Source organism: Sarcophilus harrisii, chromosome 4 (genome assembly GCF_902635505.1).
Source record: "Sarcophilus harrisii chromosome 4, mSarHar1.11, whole genome shotgun sequence".
Classification (NCBI taxonomy): domain Eukaryota; kingdom Metazoa; phylum Chordata; class Mammalia; order Dasyuromorphia; family Dasyuridae; genus Sarcophilus; species Sarcophilus harrisii.
In genome coordinates, this window is record NC_045429.1 from 283,991,843 (window position 1) to 284,012,029 (window position 20,187).

At 47.6% G+C, this 20,187-nt stretch overlaps 2 protein-coding genes across 15 annotated transcripts in view; one reads left to right on the plus strand and one right to left on the minus strand.

The window, feature by feature from the left end:
• The window catches only part of SYNGAP1 (synaptic Ras GTPase activating protein 1), a 33,575-nt gene extending 18,036 nt beyond the window's left edge, over positions 1-15,539 (minus strand). For 8 of the 10 annotated variants that reach the window (XR_004233719.1, XM_031965069.1, XM_031965068.1 and 5 more), the window contains exons 1-7: positions 15,455-15,539; positions 11,873-11,994; positions 9,517-9,622; positions 2,773-2,864; positions 2,271-2,392; positions 258-411; positions 14-112 (exon numbers count right to left, since the gene is read on the minus strand). Coding sequence is in view for 9 of the 10 variants with exons in the window: in XM_031965069.1 (XP_031820929.1) it covers positions 14-112; positions 258-411; positions 2,271-2,392; positions 2,773-2,864; positions 9,517-9,622; positions 11,873-11,994; positions 15,455-15,521 (762 nt within the window). In the remaining variant the exon portion in view is untranslated. Of the gene's footprint in view, positions 1-13; positions 113-257; positions 412-2,270; positions 2,393-2,772; positions 2,865-6,794; positions 6,852-7,023; positions 7,061-9,516; positions 9,623-11,872; positions 11,995-15,454 lie in introns of those variants that run through there. The other 2 variants (XM_031965074.1, XM_031965073.1) reach the window with 2 other exon arrangements.
• CUTA (cutA divalent cation tolerance homolog) lies at positions 7,428-20,170 on the plus strand. 5 transcript variants are annotated; one of them, XM_031965105.1, is made up of 7 exons: positions 7,428-8,003; positions 17,643-17,797; positions 19,231-19,427; positions 19,537-19,596; positions 19,689-19,734; positions 19,823-19,872; positions 19,982-20,170. In XM_031965105.1, exons 3-7 carry the CDS (start codon positions 19,255-19,257, stop codon positions 20,082-20,084), a joined length of 432 nt encoding a protein of 143 aa, XP_031820965.1. In that variant the 5' UTR covers positions 7,428-8,003; positions 17,643-17,797; positions 19,231-19,254; the 3' UTR covers positions 20,085-20,170. The 5 variants fall into 5 exon arrangements, with proteins under 5 accessions (XP_031820965.1, XP_031820964.1, XP_012404435.1 ...); XM_031965104.1 differs by having other exon boundaries at positions 7,429-8,003; positions 19,114-19,427; XM_012548981.3 differs by lacking the exons at positions 7,428-8,003; positions 17,643-17,797 and adding an exon at positions 18,771-19,017 and having other exon boundaries at positions 19,114-19,427.
• The last annotated feature ends 17 nt before the right edge of the window (positions 20,171-20,187 follow it).

A 20,187-nucleotide genomic window follows, 5' to 3' on the forward strand; every position in this document is an offset into this window, starting at 1 on the left:
TTCTTCTCAATACCTTGTTGGGTTTCACTGCCCTCTGCAGATTTTCTATCCATTTGTCTCTCTCTGCTGCAGAGCGACAGGCAAAACATTTAGTCCCTGATGATGTTGTCACCTGGAAGAGCACACAGTATAGACAGGTAAGATTTCAAATGGAAGAGAGGCCACAGCAGCTTTCTACTATTTTTCCTCTGATTCTCTAATATAACCCTATATCTTCTTTTTTGGTTCCCTTCCACAACCCATTTTTTGGTTACCACCTCAAAGCAGAACTCTTGGCCCAGGATAGAGCTGTGCACAGGCTTGATGATAGAGTCTTCATCTAGGTTGAGCTCCAAGGCTTCAGCTGCACTGCTAGGACTCAGCAAGGACTCGTGGGAGTGGGATTCTTTAAAGCTTTGCATCAACCGGGCCCTGGATAAGCAGTGGAAAGGGATATAGAATTGAAACACAATAATTTCTTTTTTCAACTAACTCTCTACTTGTATATGCTATCCCTATTCCTTACTAAGAGATAGATACTCAGGAACATAGATAAGAAATTGGTCTCAATTTCATCCATCTTTGGGAAATGGAGATGGGAAGGATGGAGGAAGGATAAAACTCTTGAGATGTTATAAAAATCCCTACATCATGAGAATATTTGAGATCTGAAGGGGGAGGGTGTCTCAAAACATACCATTATATATACAGTCTTAAATACATAGCTGGACACTGGTAGAAAAGAGAACAAGATAAAATTTGTTTGAGAGAGAATTGGGGATGAGAATGGACCAAAAGTATTGTGATCTTAGAAACAAAATTTCAATTCAGGAAGAGTTAAGAGAGAAATCGAGGGAAAGGGTACTAAGAAGATACAGGAAAAAAGAGGAAGGAGACTGACAAGCCAACAAAAAGAGCTGGCACTTGGGCAATGAAGAATTCAGTTCTTTTCTTGGATGAAAATTAATTTGGAGAAAAAAATAGGAGAGAAAAAAGAGGGATGGGAAGAAAAGATGAGAGGGAAATGGAAAGATAAAAGGAAGAAAATAAAAAGAATAGTAAGACAGGCAGGTAACAAAAATGAAGAACAGAAAGAAAGGAAAAAACAAAGGATATAGAAGAGATTAATTTGAAAAGAGAAATGGAGCCATAGAAGAACAATGGAATGATGGAGAAGAGATAGAAGATGGGAGAAGAGAAGAAAGAAATGGAGAGATAGGACAAATTCCTATTCCATGTTCCTCCTGAGAATGGCAAATAATAAAAAGACTCCAGATACTAGAGCATGGGGACTGTGGATGGAAAGGGAAAGAGTGGAGAGTCAGAGAAGAGGGAGGGGGGAACTCGGGTGTGGGAGCCTCCTTGAGACTATTTATAGCAGCCCCGTCATCTCGGGTCTGGCTGCCGTCAGCATCAAGCTCCCCCGGCCCCCCCACCCCGCCCCCGCGGCCAGGAATACCATGCCCTCACCCCCCATTGGCCCTAAATCCACCCTTTTCAGCCTAAGGGGGAGGGGAGAATATGACTCACTTTATCCAAACCTCTATCTGACCAAGCCTGGGGGTGGCTAGACATGGGGGAAGGGTAGGATAGGGCTCTCTCATAGGGGGTAGGAGGGGTTGTGGGGAAGGAAGCAAGGTAGGAAGAGAGATTCCAAGGAATGGAGACATATACTGGTAGATTAACCCCTCTCCCAACTTTGTCAAAAGTATCCCTGTTCATCTATATATTTATCCCTAAATTCAGTCCCTTCCCTCTTAACCTATATCTTCTCAGCCTCTTCCATCTAGACACCCCCAAAAAAAATTTAGCCAAAAAAAAAATCACATCTACTGGCCTTACCATGTCCAACCCCTTCTGTGAATTTTCCATCTCATCTTCATTCTTTTCTGTCTCCATGTAAATTCCTCACAAATTCAGTCTCCCCCTCCCCTTTTAACCATCTGTACAACACCCCAGCTCATCTCATCCACTCTCCTATTTCATACCTTCCTTCTACAACCTGTATATTCTGTTCAGCCTCACCTCTGTTCTTCTGAAACCTATATAGACAAATTAGATTTCTCTTCCCATCTGCCAATATATATTACCACCACTCTCTCCCAGATCACTGTCTACCTATGTAACTAAACACCCCACTTTTGCTATGTATACCTTTAGTATTTTCTCCATTCCTTTTGACTCATAGTAATCTTCCCCTATAACTGTTAACTTGATTTTCCCTAAAATCTCAACCATCTGCCTCCACAATCTGCCCCCTCCCACAATATCATGAACCCTAGCCACTGTACCGGTCATGGTCAGCGCTTCGGAATCGAGGCAGGATCTGTCGAAAGCTGCTAGTCCGGTCAAGTTTGGGCTGCGATTTTGTGCGTTTAATGGAGCTTTTCAGCCTTCGACTCAGGAAGCCTTGCTGGGGGTGGGGTGGGGGGATGCAGAGATTGGGATTGAAAGGGGAGGGGAGAGAAAGGCAAGGTCAGCAGAGCCCGCCCATTTCAACAACTAGGGAGAAAAATCTTGGGAATGAATCGGAACCTTAAAAGGAAAAGAACATCATGTCTGCTCACAGTTCCTATTCACATATAACAGCCAAGAGAAAATGGCAAGGCTGGTCAAAGAAGCACGGGATAAGAGTTGAAAAGAAGGGATATGGAAGAGGTGGGGACACAAGACAAGACAGACACACACTTCTCCCTGCCCCCTTTTCCAGAAACCACAGATACCAGCTAAGACTGAGGGGGAAGGAGAGACTGGTTGGGACCACATCTGGCAGGGGTGCAGTCACTCACTCACCGAGGGCCGGAAAGGGGCTGCGGGGGCGGCCTCCATGCTGTATTGCTTCCCTCCAGGAACGCTCTTCCTCCTGGAGCGGCCCAGGTGGTATTCTGAAGGGGAGGTAGGAGTGAGGGGAAGGGAAAGGAGATAAGAAGGGGAGAGATATCACCCCAGATCTGTACCCTTGCCCCTAAATTCTCCCTTTCCCCCTCCTTCCACCCCAGCCTCACCTACCCCCCGGAAAGCAGCAGAAACAGCAGCAGTGATGGCAGCGAGAAGGTGGGGGTAAGGAGCTAGAGCCGGAGCCCCCAGATAAGGAAGGGGTAGGAGGTCCTATTCCCATCATTTTGGTCTGCAGTCAGTAAAGGGACAGAGCTAGTAGGGTCAGAGAAACCGTAGGTACTGAAATCTATCTGCTGAATAGGCAAGCTTTCTCTCAAATACCCCTTCTCCTACTCCTTTAGGGGACATAGCTGGAGAAGAGATAGGTCAAATGTCAGTCCCCTTAAGCAGCTTGAAGCTCCACAGCTAGGGACATCATCAACCTGCTCCTCTTTCCTGGGGGCCTTGCTTGCTCAGAATGCCAAGGCAGCTCCCCATTTCCCCCCTCCTTGGCCTGGGAAGGGGTGGGAGGCGCTGTCACTAGGTTGGTGGGGGTATATGGGCTAGATGAGGAAATGCAGAAATGGAAGAATGCTAAGAAAAGGAAAAAAAGATTGGAAGTGGGATGGATAGTGAGTAAGACTGATTCCACCTCTATTGCAGTAGCTGGGATTCGGGGGGGTGGGGAGGGGTTGGAGAAAAAAGATGGACAAAGAAGGGTAAGGGGAGAAGAAACTGAGGTTGATTGGATATTGGGGCTCCCAAGTAGGGGGAAGGGCAGAGGAGGTAGGTTGAATGCCGATAAGGTTCTGATCTCTAGGGGTTACTGAAGGATGGTTTGGAGGAATGGATATTGAAGCTAATGAATCCCAAAGAATTTGGAGGGGGCTGAGGTGGGATTGAAGAAATGCTGAGGGATTTAAGGGGGGATGCTAAAGCTCCGGCTCCAGCTCCAGAATGGCTGCCCAGGCCCAGGCTCCCCCCACCCAGCCCCACAGTCACCACTGCAGCCAATGGTGGGGCAGGTGCTGCATCAGGGGTGGGGCCAACATCACCACAGCAACAAGAAGCTACAGGCTGGAGGGGTGGGGGAAAGAGCAGGAACAACCATTTGTTAACTCTCTGTGTTCCACAACAGGGAGAGGGGGAGCAGAGAAGGCCATCTCTATCTTTTCACAAAGATCTGCCTTTGTGGTTTAGAATTGGTCCATACTGGGATATATAGCTTCCACGCACCTCTAAAATACCAGTGTAAGAGACCTACCCTAACATACTAACACCATGACAAGGGACATAGGGTTGGTCTTTGGGAACAGATGTATATATCATGGGGACACAGCTGTACAGGCACATGTGTAGGGAGAACATAGAAAATATGTGAGAATATATTATGTATGTATACTAAACCTACAGACATCCTTAAACACTGGAATACATGCTTAGACCCAAAAACATTAGGTGGCCATACACAGTATGGGAATACATGCTTAAACTCAGACACATAAGAAGTGCTAATGTGGGAATGTGTGCTTAATTGTGTGAATAACGTGGGGAATACATACTTAGCTCTTTAGCTACAAATGTGAGCATGATATGGTAAGACATTTAACCCCATGCAAATACAGTATTATCTGGTATGCAAATACACTGTAACCTCTAACATATATTCCCACAAACAGAATGTACATAACTTCCATTTACACTGCTGATACTCCACTGGTCCCATTTGTTTCTTTCTATCTCTTATTTCATAGTTACTGTTTTAGAAGGGTCAAGAATAATTAGCAAATTCATTATTCTTCTGTTTATACTCAGTTAAACTTTAAAAAAAAACTTAAGTGCTAAGTATATTAAAAGTCAATAACTATTACTAAAAAACAAATTTCATTCTATCAATGTTAGACTAAATCATTAGTATTCTAAAAGCAACTCAGTCAATACTTTTGTCTGAAACATTTCTAATCAAAACATAAAACTTCAAACAGATGAATGTATAGTTTTTGGAAATTAAAGCTAATCAGAAGAATTAATCAATTTGCTAATAATTCACAAGGCATTAGAATGTATTATATCCATATAACAATCATCAGAAACATGTATCTGTGAACTTACACACAGGTCACAGGTATGCAGAGAAGACACATGTAGTAATAAATAAGATACCCAGAAAGACACACAAGGCATGGGGAAGATGGGACAAAAACACAGATTTAAGAACAACGATACCAAATGAAAAAATCCAGTACATACATATATATATATATATATGCATAAAAGCAAATTTGCTTATAGGCATATGTAATTTCATCTCTCCACATCTTATCCTTATACACAATTACATGTACACACCAACTCCACAGACTTTTGTACCACAGGCGTTGTGCAGACACCCACACATGTATAAACCTCATGCACACACAGCTGCACTCACATACAGAGCAAGCACCTGAGTTACCACTTCACCAACCACCCAGCCTTCTTGATCTCATCATTATCTCAGAAGTTCTTTCCCCTGTTCAGGTGTCCAATTCCAAAGCCTTTAACCTTCTTTCTTCCCTTCTCCCTACACAGCTCTTTGCCCCTAAGTTACTTGCCAATGGAAGAGATGGAAAAGGCACTGGAAAAGGATGAACAATATACTGTTCCTATCAGCCTGACAGAAGTAGTGGGATTTGGGGGCAGAGGAAAAATGGGGTTATTGGGAACAGCATCTGTGCTGGGGACAGGAAAGGGAGGAGCTGACAGACCTGTACTGACAGTCTCTGTTATGACAGATCCCACACTAATACAGATCCCATTCCTGGAAGGCCTACAGTAATCTAGTACTCCCCATTGCTTCCCATTGGTCCAACAGTAGACAAATTGCCATCTTTCTTGCTCACCTCCTTCAAATATCTTTTTTCCCTAAGACCTAAGAGATCCCTGCTCTTTTCTCCTTGCCTTTCCTCCTCTTGTCCTCTTACTACCCTTCTTCTTTTAGTCCCTTCGTCCCTTCTCCCGAAAATCGAGCTTCATACTTGAGGCTTTTTCTTTCCTCCTTCTACCTCTAGTTTTAACCCCTCCTCCCCCAGCGCTCGCCTCTCCTTCCCCCCGAGGCAATGGGGGTTGGGTGACTTGCCCGGGGCCCCACAGCCAGAAGTGGTGAGTGTCTGAGGCCACATCTGAACCCGGGCCCTCCTGACTTGAGGGCTGGGGCTCTGCCCACGGCGCCCCCTAGCTGCCCCTCCTCTGACTCTTTTCCTCCTTGACTCTCCCAGCGTCCACTTTTCTCTGGATACCTTCTTCCTTTCCGGCTCTCTCCTCTTGACTCTTCCCCCCCAGCTCTCTCTCTTCTTTCCCTGATTTTTGCCCCAAGCCTTTTCTCCCTTCCTCCTCTGTGTCCAGATTTTTCCTGCTGCCAACTTGCTTCTGCACTTCCCGACATTTTGCCTGCACACACACGGTGCCTCGGGCCCCGAGCTCTGTGTGCGGGAAAGGGCCGCCCGCTGGCCCGCCGGGCCCACTGCCCCTGCCCTGGGCGCCCGAGCCCGCGCGCAGGCACACCCCGGCCCCTGCCGCCGCGCCGGCCCGTGCGGCTACACCCGGGGCCCGTGGGGCACAGGCGCGCAGCCCCCGACACGGGGCACGCCGACAGCGGAGACAGGTGCACAGGGGTCAGGGATGACAACAAGCGCGCTGGGCATGCAGCCCGGCCCACATGCTCGCACACACAGGATCTGTGCATAAGTACACACAGGCTTGAACATACGGGTGGGAAAAACCAGAGACACACGTCCAGACCACGAACATACTATCTCCTCCGTCCTCGGCTGTCAGGACCTCCAACCAGTCTCCTACTCCTCCTGACTCTGCCCCCCCCCCACAAGTACCAAGTAACCCGACCCTGACTCCCGCCCCCCGCAAAAAAGCCCCAGCACTCACCCCCCCACCCCCGTTACCATAACTCCCCCCACTCGGAAGATGCAGCGAGAACATGCGGAGGGAGCAGCCGCCGCCGCCGCCGCCACCGCCGCCGCCGCGCGGCCTCCCGGCCTACCCCTCTTCTCCCCCCTCCCCCGCGCGCGCCCACGCACAAGCGCGCCCCCGCGGGGCCCTCCCCCCCGCACGCCGCTTTTCCCAAACGCCACGCGCCCCCGCCCCGCCCGCACGCCCCAGGCCCGCCCTTACCTCGTACCGTTCCCCCCCCAGTGGGGGGTCAGTAGGGGAGGAGGAAAAGGAAGAAGGAACGGGGGCTCCTGGAGGGGGGTAGGGGCCCCCCGCCCCGAGATGGGGCGGGGGTGGGGGGCACTGAGGGCAAGGGGACTGTCTGGCCAGGCTCGGCTCGGCTCGGCTCCCTCGGCCCAGGACGGGGGCGGGGGCGCCGGGAAGGGCCGCTGGGGGAACGGCCGCCACGGGGACAGCCGCGGGTAACGGTACTAACCGCCGCCGCTCCCGCCGCTGCCGCCGTTGCCCGGGCCCCGCCGCCGTTGCTAGGCGACCGCTGCTGCCGTGGCCGCCTCTGTCACGAGCCCCGTCGCCCGGAGACGGCGCGAGAGTACTTAGGGGGAGGGGGACCCCCAAAACGAACCAGGGACCCCCCACACAGTTCCCCCCACCGTAAGGACCCCCCAAACACTGAGAAACGTGGGGCCACAGCTCCGCCCCAAGGAGGTGGAGTCCCCAAACATTAACCTCCACGCCCTCAAAGGTCCAAAGAATTTCTCCCCCTATGGCCTCCCTTCACATCACGCTCGTGGGTGGACACTCCTCCACAGGACTGGCTCCCAAGGCCTCCCCCTCACTCCAGACACCTTTCCCAACGTATATGCCTCTGTGCTTGAATAGACATCGCTAGTCCACAGGACCCCCTCCCCGGACATACACACCTCGGGTGGGTCCCCCACGCGGACCTGCCCTTTGGAGAAAGGCAACCCCCCCCCAAGCTGATGGCTTCAGCCTTCCCCCTGCCTTGTCTCATACAGAAGGACTTTCCCCCATGGGCGGCTATGCCGGCTCCCAAAGAGCCATAGATACTAACAGCCTCCAACCCAGCCCTTCCCCCACAGATCTCACAACACACGCACACATGCACCTTTCTGGCCGGACTCCCAACCCCCAACACCTCTCAGAAAGACCAAGACCAGAGACCCCCAGGTCCTGAGGAGAGGGTAAGGAGAGGATGTGGGGGAAAGGATGATTGAGGGGGTAGAGGAAGCGGGGAAGCAGGCGGGCAAGGGAGGGGAGAAGGGCTTTATGATTTACAGTAGATGATGAACATACAGTTCCCCCACACACCAAGATGCTTCTTGCGTGGACATCTTGGACATAAGGCAAACTTCCCATTGACACACCACACATCTCCATGACAAGCATGGCATATCTCTGAGACGCACATGCAAGGGATATGCCGTACACAGATTGCTGCCCACACACCCTAGATCCCTTCACGGGCAGAGGCTTTGAAGGCATGTAGATAGATCCAAATCAACATGATTAGTGTACCGAGTCCACGGAAGGAGGGGAAGGGCTAAGCGGAAGGGCTGAGAGGCTGAACCTGTGGGGCTTTTGGAAATGAAAGGGTCCAGCATGCGTGGATGCTGGAAGGGGTGGGGACCGTGAGTGGGGGAAAAGAATGACCAAATAGCTGGCTATTAAATGCCTAGGCCCTAGAAATGGAAAGAGAGGGGGTAGTGACGGAGGTGGAGGTGGGGGCAGTTATGGAGGTGGGGGGTGGTTTCCGCGGGCTGAGGGCGTCTCTCTGCACCTTGGCGGCAGGATCTATGTTCTATGCCTTCATCTCCCCTCACTGTTCCCATGGAAACCTTTTAAGCGAACTTCTCAGGAAGACAAAAATCTTTTTTTAAATAACTAAAGAGGGGGGTGGAGGGGGAAAGAGAGAGGGGAGAGGGAGGGAAAGAGACAGATGGAAAGGAGAGAGTTGGAGAAACCGAGATAGAGGCAGAGGTATAGAGTGACAGGCATTACAGAGACATACGGGTGATTGAATCGAGATTTGATGGGAGGGCAAGATGATAGATGAAATAAGGAAAGGGACAAATGGGTTGGGAGAACGGAGGGGAAGATTTATGGAAGAAGAATCAGGAAGAGGATATTAAAAGTGTAAAGGAAAGTGAGAGAAAAGGAAATAAAAAGAGAGAATAGATTAATCCACAAACCAATAGCCACCCCAGTGGCCAGTTTGGAGGAGAGGGAGGGAAGGTAGGACAGGGTCAAAGGGCTGGGAGGCAAACAAAGAGAATGTTGATAAAAGGAGTAATGAAGGAACTAGGTCAGTGTCAGTAGGGGAGCATTGATGATCAGAACCAAAGGGAGGTGGGGGAAGAAAAGGATTTTCAGGACAGGAAGCATAAGATCTGGGAAGACTATTTTTATAAGCACCCGGAAACCAGGCAAACCTCACAGTTGGGTGGAAAAGGGAAGGTGGAGCCAAGACATAGGCCTTTTATCCTCTACCCTACCCCAAATCAAGAATAGTTACCTTCTTTGAAGCCCTTTGAAGTGTAAGAATCTTCTTTCCCTTGACCCTCTCCCCCGGTCTGAGAACCATCTTCCTCAAGCCACCCTCCCACTGATCCACACACCCAGATCCACCGTTTAGCCTTCTCTCACACAGTTCCCTCTCCTAGGGGCATAAGAGCTTTCTCTTCCAAAGCCCCGTACCATGTTCGCCATGGGGCCGACCCTCCACAGGCACAGAGACTGTTCGTCTCAGTAGTTTGTTTCGACTGGACTCACTCCTCCGGTCTCGGATCAGAAGGGGGTGTATCTATGGGATAGGGAATATGGTCAAATCTTAGAAGCCCACACTCTCCGTCCCTTTCCCCACCAGGAAAACTAACATTTCAAAAAGATGTTGAAAATGATAACTTTGTTTCCCCTCTTATATCTCTTCCTCCTAGTTTATCCTGTGTTTGTCTGTGGATGGATATATTCCTTTGCTATTTTTTATTCCTCACACCTATCCTGTCACTGCTCTCCACCTCCTTCCATACATCAAGATTTATTTCTCTTCCAATTCTTCTAAGATTTTATGTTCACCTTGTCCAGTTTCCCCTTGACCTTCAGTTTCCCTCATTTTCTAGTGTTTCCTCCCCCAGCCCCCTTTACTGCCTGTCACCGGGACAGCAGAAGCTGCATTTATAATCAGGATCACAGCTTGTTTCCCTCCCACAGCCAGGCACTCGGCCAGACTGGGACCCAACCCTCCCTTTCCCCAAAGGCCCCAGTCACCTCTCCCTAGTTTCCCTCTACTATCCACCTGATTCCCCCTCTAACCTCTTCCCCCAGCCTCCATTATGTCTTATTATTCCCCAACCTCTCCCTAGCTCCTCCAAAACCTCTCTCACTCTTATCCCTAACGTTTTCCATTCCTTTTGACAACCTCAGGCTTTGGAGCCCTTATCTCCATTATATTCTTCCACAAACCCCCTTCCCTAATCATCTCTTCTCTCCACCACTAGAGGCCAGTGTCACTTTCCAGCTATCTTCCAATCTCCCATAGGCTTCCCTTGGTCACTGCACACATTTCCTCAATCCACTAACCCTCACCTGAAATTTCCCAATTTCATCAACCTCATCAACCTCTTGAAGGGTCATTTTAAGCAGCCCCTGAGTATCCTGGATATCTTTTTAAATATCAGCTCACATTCCTTCTCTATTTATCCTCCCATTATCTTTAATAATATACTACCATCACTTTACAGAAACATCTGGTCACCTCTCATTAGACTGCTTTCCCTCACTGAATCGGACTCAACTTTTCCCTTCATTGCTAATGCCCCCAATTCTTTCGAGGTAGCTTTAACCCCTGATAACTGCCAATCACTCCACAGATCCACTCCTTAACCCTTCAGCTCCCAAATCAATCTTTTCTTCCCTTATCCTTCATTTCTTCTCAATTCAAATTCCTGGCCCCTAAGTTTCCCTCTATTCCCCTAGCAACTACTACTTTATCCTCTTATCTATCTCTCACAGGGTTTTGTTTTGTTTTGTCTACTCTTTCACTTAGTGACTTTCTCAACCACTTCTTACTTTTCTGGCTACCTATTATACTCTGACATTCTCTTAATTTATCTGGTCTCTCATACCTTTCTACTGTTTCCCTCCATTCATTTGAATGATCAATACACCACTCTCTTACTATCCTTTACATTTGTCCCACAGTCATATTTTATTCCCCCAAACTATTCATTCACCTCTCTAGCTCCCAAATCACCCCTCTCCACTCTTGGGGTTCCAAATTCTCTAAACATCTGTCACTCCCAGTTCCCTACTGTTTCCCAGGTTTCCACCTCTTGCTCCCATCTGCACTTTTACTTCCCTGGGCCTCACAATTTAATCTCTATTGTATCCCTTATTCCCCCAGTTCTCTAAATTATTAGGTCACTACCTTCTTTACTGTTTCACAGCCACCCACAATTCCTCAGATACCTGATTTATCTAGCCCTTGTAATCTACTATTTTACTTTATTTTCTCTCTCCTTGTTCTCCCTGATGCCCTAAACACACAAAGTTCTTTGCATTCACCCTGATTTAACCCACCGTTGTCCTTTCAACTTCCCTTTTCTGTTAATTTCAGTCCTAAATACTCAGCCTAAATACTCGCATTAGATTCAGGAATAGAAACAAAGGTGTTTGGATTAGTGGATTATCTTCCATCCAGTTAGACAATTTAATTTCTCACCCTATCCCACCAGTCCTTCCCATTTTACCTAACACGCCTTCCCCATTATATTTAGCTTATCTGCACTATGATGATGAAGAGATGAGATATGAAGGTTCATTTCTAAATTGGAATCTCTTTTTCCCAACAGGAGGGAATTGTTCAGGTTGAACATCTCTCTTAGCTCTCTCCTGTCTCATGCTTCATTCCTTCTTTCTCCATCTTCATTTGTCTCCTTTCTCTTTCTACACCTTATTTTCTTTCTCTTCTTAATTCATAAATTCTCTTTCCCAACTCTGTTTCCTTCCCATATAAAGAAAGATCCTCTGTGTAACCTCCCTTCCTCTCTCTCACCTCTTCTTCGTCCAGCATGAGTAGTTGATTCCCCGAGATGATGCAGAATCGGGGGTTCCAACCAGGACGTTCATATGGGGAATGAACGTACTGGGTTCGGTGCATAGGGGGTCCCCGTACATCTGAGAAACAGATAAAGAGAAGGGTCAAGGGGCCCCACACATCTGGGAGACAAATATGGAATAAGGGGAAGTTTAAATATTTAAAAGATGGAGAGGGACATGATTGGTAAGGATGCTACACATTTTGAGGGACACAGATAAAGGGATATCTGAAAAATCTGGAGGAACACAAGGTGAACCTGATCATCTGGGAAAACAGGGAGGGTGAAAGAGATCTACATGTCTAGGTGAATATAGGAGATAAGAATTTAGTCAGGGAAGTATATACAAAGTGCCAGTATTTCAAAAGGATAACTGAATGGGGGAAACACAGAAGGTGGGCTGGAGTGGGCAGAGGGAGGGATTGATGGAAACAAAGGCCAATTTGAATATATGAAAAAATAATGCTTACTATGTGCAAAGCAATGTGCTAAGTGATGGGGATAACTAATGAAAAAAAGAATTGTGCTTTTGGAAACAATATAGAATTAACAGAAATATATTCGAGGGAGAATGAAGATGGTGAAACATCTGGGAAGTACAGTGACATGAGGTGGGGAAAGAGTGCACATTTAGGAAGAGTGAAGGTGTCCCAAACAACTGTGTTGTGAAAATCAAATTTTTGGGAAAAGAAGGAGGGAGATAGATACCTGTAAGTCTCAGAAAAGATGGAAGCCATCCCTTCCATGGCTTCCTTAGCCTTCTTAGGTTCCTAGGGACAGTTTTGTTTCTTGGAGAGTGGAAGGGAGGAGGGGAAAGCTCTTATCAACAACTGGCCCAGAAAGTTCAGATCCTTGTTTAGGGAAGGAGGAGAGATCAAATTGGCCTCAACACTACCCCTCAAAAAATCATAACATGAACCCAGGGAACTGCCCCTGTATATATCTGTGGTTTTTCCCTCCCAAAAGGTAGGAGAAGCAAGCCTCTAGTACAGAATATTCCCCAGGACACAGTGTGGAAGAATGGAAAAGGGAAAGAAAGGTAACAGGGATACCATATCTCATGAAAGAAATGGGGAACTCTGTAAATCTGGGGTTAAGACATCTGGGGAAATTATGAAAATCCGAGAATCTATACTTGATGCCCTGAGATAACCCCTTTATCCCATTCTCCTAGTTTCACTGCCTTTTAAGTGCAACCCAACCCCAACAAATCATGGCAAGGAAGTTATCCTTGGTACTAGTAGTAGTATTATCAGCTATGGTTTACATATTGCTATAAGGGCTATAAAACACTTTAGATTATCTCATCTGAATCTTGAAACAATCCTGAAGTTTGTAGTGCAGGTATTGTCCCCATTTTACAGCTGAAATTGAGGCTAAAACAGGTTAATGAGACTATGGAGATATATCAGTGTGGGAAATCAGTCTGCATGTTTTAGTGAAAAAAATGAGGTTACTGTGTGATAAGACTAAAATCAGATTAGGGGCACCTGAGTGAAAAAAAAAAAAAAGAAAAAATGAAGTTCTGAGGGTGTTAGAGGAAGAAAAGCAAATTTTGGAGCCTCCATAGGGAAATAAAACTATAGGTATAGTGGAGTGAAAAACAAGTTTTAGACTCCATGTGATATAGGGCACTTGGTCTGGTGATCTTTCCAAAACCTAATTTCCTTCATGGCCTCTTAATTCACACACTCAAAAAATGTTCCCCTTTCCTCCTGTCTTCTAGGTTGGCTTCTCTGGTTTGCTGGCATGGGTAAGGAAAAAAAAGATGAGTCAGGGTTAAAGATAAACCCTCCTCAACTACAGACACTCTGTAGTGTCTAAATAACCTAATAGTCTCATCTACTAATACCATAATACTTTCCAGACATGAAAATCTCACTTATCAAAAACATATTAATGTTCTAGATAGTACACTTCCTAATACCAGCATGAGCACTTCAGTATCCAAAGTGAGATCTTATCATGCCACTTAGGGAGGGGCTGATTGCAGCAAAAAGGATGAAGATTAAACCTCAAGAAAAACTTCCTTTTGGGAGAAGTGAGGGAAGACATGTATACTCATCTGCCTAATTAGGATTCCTATCTCTCTCATCTTCCCTTCCTCTCCCCCATAGTCCCTGGCCATGTGTCTAGGCTTGAAAATAGATGGGCAGGACAAGACTAGTTGAAGCAAATGTGTATATTTGTGGGGATGGAGGGATAAGGGGAAGGGCCTACAGTGGTGTAATCTCTCTGACTGCTCACATGGAATATCCTAATACTGGCCACTCATCTACTAATACTAATACCTTGATACTTTACAAACATGAAAAATGCCCTTAATCTCACCACCACTAACTCCAAACTTACAAAATAACCTAAGGAGTCAGGAAGGAAGGAAATGAGATAAGGAAAAGGCCATTAGAAGGGAGGGGAGGTAAGGCACAGCTAGGCCTTGGAATAGAAGACTGGGGTAAAGAATGGAACATGTTATGTATGGAATGGGGCATATAAGAAAGACTTAGGGAGACAGACTTAACAAGTACCCTTGGGAAAAGAAGAAATACCTTGAGATAACTGGATATGGACCAGAAAAATAAGCATGATAAGGGAGGAGGGTCCAGGGAAAGAAGAGGGGGAGAAGAGGGGATTAAGAGGATGGGACAGATATAAAGGAGACACCAGGTGGAGGAGGGATATAAGGAACGGACACCAGGAGAGGGGACAGATATAGGGGATGGACATAAAAGGGGACTAATATAAGGGATGTACACCATATGTGTGTGTGTGAAACATAGGTGATGGACAGTAAAGGTGGGATGGGGATTGAATATAGGGAAGTGAGGGGAGGAGGGATGGTGAAATGAAAATGAAGGTAGGACTCTAGTTCTATCTCATTGGTTAGGGACTTGGGGAGGAAGGGGAGGCCCAGTTCCCCACCTCCCAGTCTAGCTTTCTCCCTCCCCCCCATCTGGCCCTCCCTCTGCCCTGGTCTCCCCCCTCCCCCAGCCCACCTTCCCTCCCCACTCTTTTCTCCCATCTGGCCCCTCCATCATTCCCTTTCTCCCCTCCCCCTCCTCCATCTGGCCACCTCTTGTCTTCCTTCATCCTCCAGCCCTTTCTCCATTTACCTGGTTCTCTTACCCCTCTTCATTTTCATCTCTCTACCCCTTCATCATACTATCCTTTTCCTCCACCCCTACCTTCCTATTTCTCCCCCTTCTCTCTTCCCTCTCCATGTCCCTCCCCTTAATACCCTCATATCCTATATCTGTTCTCCTTTATACCTTTCCCTTCAGTGTTTCCTCTTCATCCCTTTATCTTATTCTTAATATTTCTTCTCAAGGCCTGCTTCTCTTATCCCCCTGATTCCCTTATTGCTCCAGTCTCCATTTATACCTCCTTTCCCTATTTCCCCCCACGCCAGGCGCTCCGGCCTCTTTTCTTTCACCCTCTCCCCTTTCCCCCTCACCCCCGGCCTCTCCTCTCCTCCGCCCCCTGCCCCTCCCCCTCTCCCCCTCCCTCTTTTGATTCTCTCCCCTCCCCCCACCTCGTACCTCTGAAGGGAGCATAGGACATCGCAGGGATGCTCCCCCGATGGATGGAGGCTCGAGACCTGCTCATCAGGCCTGGGGGGAGGGGGTGGGGGGGGGGAAACAGGGGAGAAAGAGAAGAGAGAGGGGGAGAGAAAGAAAGAGGGGGAGAAGGAGGAGGAGGAGAGGAGGAGAGAGGAGCAGAGAGGAGCAGAGAGGAGGAGAGAGGAGGAGGAGGAGGAGAAAAGGAGCCAACAGCAGCGGCAGCAGCAGAGAGAGAGGGGGGCGGGGGAACAGAGAGGAGAGAGCAGGAGGAGGTGGAGATGCACTGCAGCCCCCACCCCTACCCAGAGAGAATCAAAGACAGGGACCCCTGACTCAGAAATAAGAGATGCCAAATAAAGAGACCCCAGGCCCAGAGAAAGATAGAAACCTGAAGAAAAGAGAAACCAGATCTGGAGAGACTAATGACAGAGACTCAAAGGGGGAATTAGGAGAGATTTCAGAGCCAGTGAAAGATCTGAGACATCAGACCCAGAGATTTCAGAGACAGATCTCTAATACTGAAACTCTAGACTCAAGGGGAGATCTGTGAAAGATTTAAGAAATTAAGCCCCTCAGATGCAAAGAGAAATCTCAGACATTTTAGATTCCAGATTTAGGATGAGTTGGATTCCCCTGACACAGATCCCTCTCAACCAAGGAGACCTTAAGAGAGCTGCTTAATCCAAGAGAGATCCCGGATCCAAAGACTTTATTTAAAGATAAAGACTAGAGACCAGTGATATATTAGACTGTTATTTGGGGGTAGGAAGCTTCTCTCCTGCCTCCACCTCTCATCTAACTTGATTCCCCCTCTATTTTGGGGTCATGAGATGTGCCTGAGTCCCAGGGAAAGAATGTAGGGCAGTCCCTGGATCCATATGGAATATGGTAGGTTGAAGACCCTAAGTGGGGGAAAGAGAGGGTAGCTGGAATAGGCGGAGTTCAGGAAGGATGGGGTTGAAGGATGTGCTGAAGCACCATTATCACCCCAGTCTCCGTATGTGATCTCTCCAATATTTTCTCTTTCCTTTTCCCGCAATCTTCACAAAGTTGTGGTCTAGTTCAAATGCCACCACCTCTATGCTTTCCCAACCCACTATGGGCCACAAAGTTCACAAAATATCAGAGCTGGAAATTTCAGATGAAGAAAATGAGGCACAGTGACTTGTTCAGTTATGTCCAATGATTTATGACGCCATGACAGACCATGAGAATTTTCTTGGTAAAGATATTGGAGTTGCTTGCCTTCATTTCCTTCTCCAGTGGATAATCTTTTGTCAGCTAGGACTATCACCAAGATGAGGCAATAATCCATGCAACAGTTAAGGGTCAAGTGATTTGCCAAGGGACACATCTGGAGGAAGTATATGAGGGTGGATTTGAACTTGGGCTTCCTGGTTCTCTTGGTGTCACAGGCCCAATGCTCCATTCATTTTTCTTAAATTGTCTTAATTCTTCCTCTTGTCTCTTATATTGCCTTGTATCAATTTTTTGTGCATATTATTCCCCTCTACTAGATTTAAACTTGTGTGCAATGAGTGTGATTCTTCATCTTTCTTTCCATAGTACCCAATTGCATAACATCACAGCTGGTCCTTAATATTAGCTGAATTTAATTTCACCTAAATTGTATTTATGGCAAACCTATCTCTTATTAGACTGTAAGCTCCTTATAATCAGGAAATGTGAAGATTATTTTATATTTTCTCTGTGCCTAGCAGTACTTTTACCACAAAGGTGCTACCAGTATTTACAGCATGCCAAGAAACCTTAGGGAGAAATTCTCTTAGGGGATAAGTTTCATTTCATTTTAATTTTTAATTTTATTTTTGCAGGCAATTAGCGTTAAGTGACTTGTCCAGAGTCACACAGCTAGGAAGTATTAAGTGTCTGAGACTGCATTTTAACTAAGGCAGGCCTAACTCCAGGGCCACAGCTCTCTCCACTTCACCATCTAGCTGCCTCTGGGGATAAGTTTTAGAGAGTTTTATGACCCTCGGGGCAAGTGACTTGCCCAGCGTCACACAGCTAGTGTCATTAGCTATATTTCAACTCAGGTTCAGATTTCACTATTAACATGTTGCTTCTATCTGCCATTTGCATCATCACCATAGTTACTTAAGATTTGCAGCACCTCGACTATTACCGCTACCTCTTCATCTTACAGATAAGGATACTGAGGCTGAAAGAAGTGATTTGTCCATGTTCGTGCAGTAAATGTCAAGTAGAATTTGAACTGTCTTCCTGACTCAAGGTTCTGTCCACTGCACCCTAGGCTTATAGTTAAGAGTTAATGGGTTTGTTCCACAGTAACCCTGAGAGGTAAGTAATATAAAGCTTTTTATAGCTAAGCAAAGTAAGACTCAAAGAGGTTGACTTGTTAAAGGTTATAATAAATGACAGGCAACATTCAGAACTCAAGCCTTTTGGGTCCAAGTCTTGTTCCTTCTACCCTCCAATACCTAACTTTAAAATGTTCAAAGAATTTGCCTTCAAAGAATTCTGAAATCTGGCTGCGGGGAAAGGAGGCACAAAGCCCGTCTCGCCAATCACTGGGAGATCTCGAGCTCCGAACGCATGCAAAGCCCTCTCCCCTCCCGTCACACTCCCCGATCCCCAAAATGCGCTCTGGACTTCTCCCTAATGTTTTCTCCCTAGCACTGAGCCATTTGGGTTTCTCCCGGGTCACCCCTACGGCTACAACATTACAGTATTCAGAACTCGCCCCTTTCAGTGGGCAGATTAGGGAAATGAGGCCAGAGCCTGAACCTTCTCTTCGCCAAAGGTGTGACTCCTCCCTTGCAACTCCGCGCCTCCTCCTTACTCCTCAGAGCTTATCACTCTCTGGACAGCTTTACTAATTGTTAGTGGGAAAAGTTAGAACCAGCCAGTTCCAATCCATACTGGACGTCACGATGGCCCGCCCAACAGTGACGCAGCGACTGGGCGGGGTTTCCTGCTCCTGTCCCTCCGCCCCAACCCATGTCACGTGGCACGAGGAATTGGTTTAGGATTAGCTGGCTCCCATCTCACGCAGAAGTCCTACTTTGGCTGGAAATAACTATCAGTCCCTCCTCTTCCCTCCCCGAGGACTGTTTTCGTCACTCTCCTGCCTCCCACGTCACGTGACGAGAGAAGCCCGCAACGAGTCCAGTTCTCGGGCAAATGATTTTTAACGGTCATTCAGAGGCGGAGGAGGGGATGGCACGTGTCAATGATTCATCTCCTGATTGGCTAATTCTTGCTCTTTCCTCTTCTGGTTTTCCTCCTCTTGAGAGCGGAGGAAAATCGAGAAAGAGGGACTTCTGGGATTGGGGGGGGGGGGGCAGCGAGCTAGACGCCTCCTTGGTCACATTGTGTGGTGAAGGTTCGGGCTTTCCTGTCACGTGGCCGCCTTACAGGAACGGTTTCTTTTTTTTCTGGGCCAGCCTCTGGGACGTTTTACTCCTTTTCCGTGACGTGACCTTTAACCCCGTCTACCTTAGGTGGGCCTAGGCTGCATGTTGGTGGGGCGGGGACCCCTTATCTGGCTCGGCGGAGTGGTGAGTGATGACCCCCACCCCTTTCCGAAGATCTCTGAACTAGCCCATCCAGCCTCAAAATCGATCTCACCATCCCCTTTTTGGCTTGTTTACCAGCCTAGGAAATAATCCGGGTTGCGGAGGGACAGGGCGCTTATCGCTTTCGGCGTTCTCAGGCCAGAGCTGGGGACCCGGAGGTGGGGTTCCTCCTTTCAACGCGCCCCCCACTTACAGGCAGCGCTTCTGGCCTTCCTGTGGATGCACTCTCTGCTCTCCACCCACCCCTATCTACGCCTGCTCCCCCGAGCTCTCTCCATGGCCACAGGGTCGCCCGAAGCCTCGGTCCCCACTGGCTCGGACTACGTCGCTGGCTCCGTCTCTGTCGTCTTTGTCACCTGCCCCAATGACAAGATCGCCAAGAATATTGCCAGGTGCGGGGGGAGGGGCGCGGAGCGGGCTGGAGGTCAGGGGTCCGACATTTAGGGGGAAGGAGGAAAGTTGGAGACAAGGGATCCGATATAAACTGGACTTCATTTCCAGGTCTGTGGTGGAAAAGCGACTGGCTGCCTGTGTCAATCTAGTACCTCAAATTACATCAGTGTAAGTCATGGGAAGGTGTGGAGAGATTTCCTAGAGAGTGCGTAATTCCCCCTCCCTTCACCCCCCCAACAATTCGTCCTGTTGTCTTTCAGCTATGAATGGAAGGGGAAGATTGAGGAAGACAGCGAGGTGATGATGGTAAGTGCTTTCATCTTGCAGCTCTTTCCCTAACATTTTAGCTCCTGTTCTCATCCAGTTTACTGATCTAGTCCTCTATATATTCCAGATGATGAAGACTCAAACTGCCTTGGCACCATCCTTGACAGAATTTATTCGGTGAGTATATCAAGTTTAGTTTTTTGTGGGAGTTAGACATGAATCCTGGGAGTATTTTCAGGTGGATGAGAAAATACTACTCAACTTTTGATCTTTCCTCTTCCTCCAGTACTGTTCACCCATATGAAGTGGTTGAAGTCATTACACTGCCTGTGCAACAGGGCAATCTACCATACCTTCACTGGGTAAAAGATAGCACCACTCATCAATGATGACTATTTTGATGGACTTCTGAGCCTATTCTGATACCTGATAACTTCTACATTTTCACTTTCTTTAAATAAACCCTATCCCCAGATGCCTCTTGACCTTTTC

What these genes read in the sequence shown, in the direction of transcription:
- CUTA (XM_003768965.4), top strand. Translation starts at nt 18,976, where the DNA reads ATGTTGGTGGGGCGGGGACCCCTTATCTGGCTCGGCGGAGTG. An exon ending in TTATCTGGCTCGGCGGAGTG is followed by an intron (nt 19,018 to 19,230) that starts GTGAGTGATGAC and finishes CCCCACTTACAG; the next exon opens with GCAGCGCTTCTGGCCTTCCT. An exon ending in GTACCTCAAATTACATCAGT is followed by an intron (nt 19,597 to 19,688) that starts GTAAGTCATGGG and finishes GTTGTCTTTCAG; the next exon opens with CTATGAATGGAAGGGGAAGA.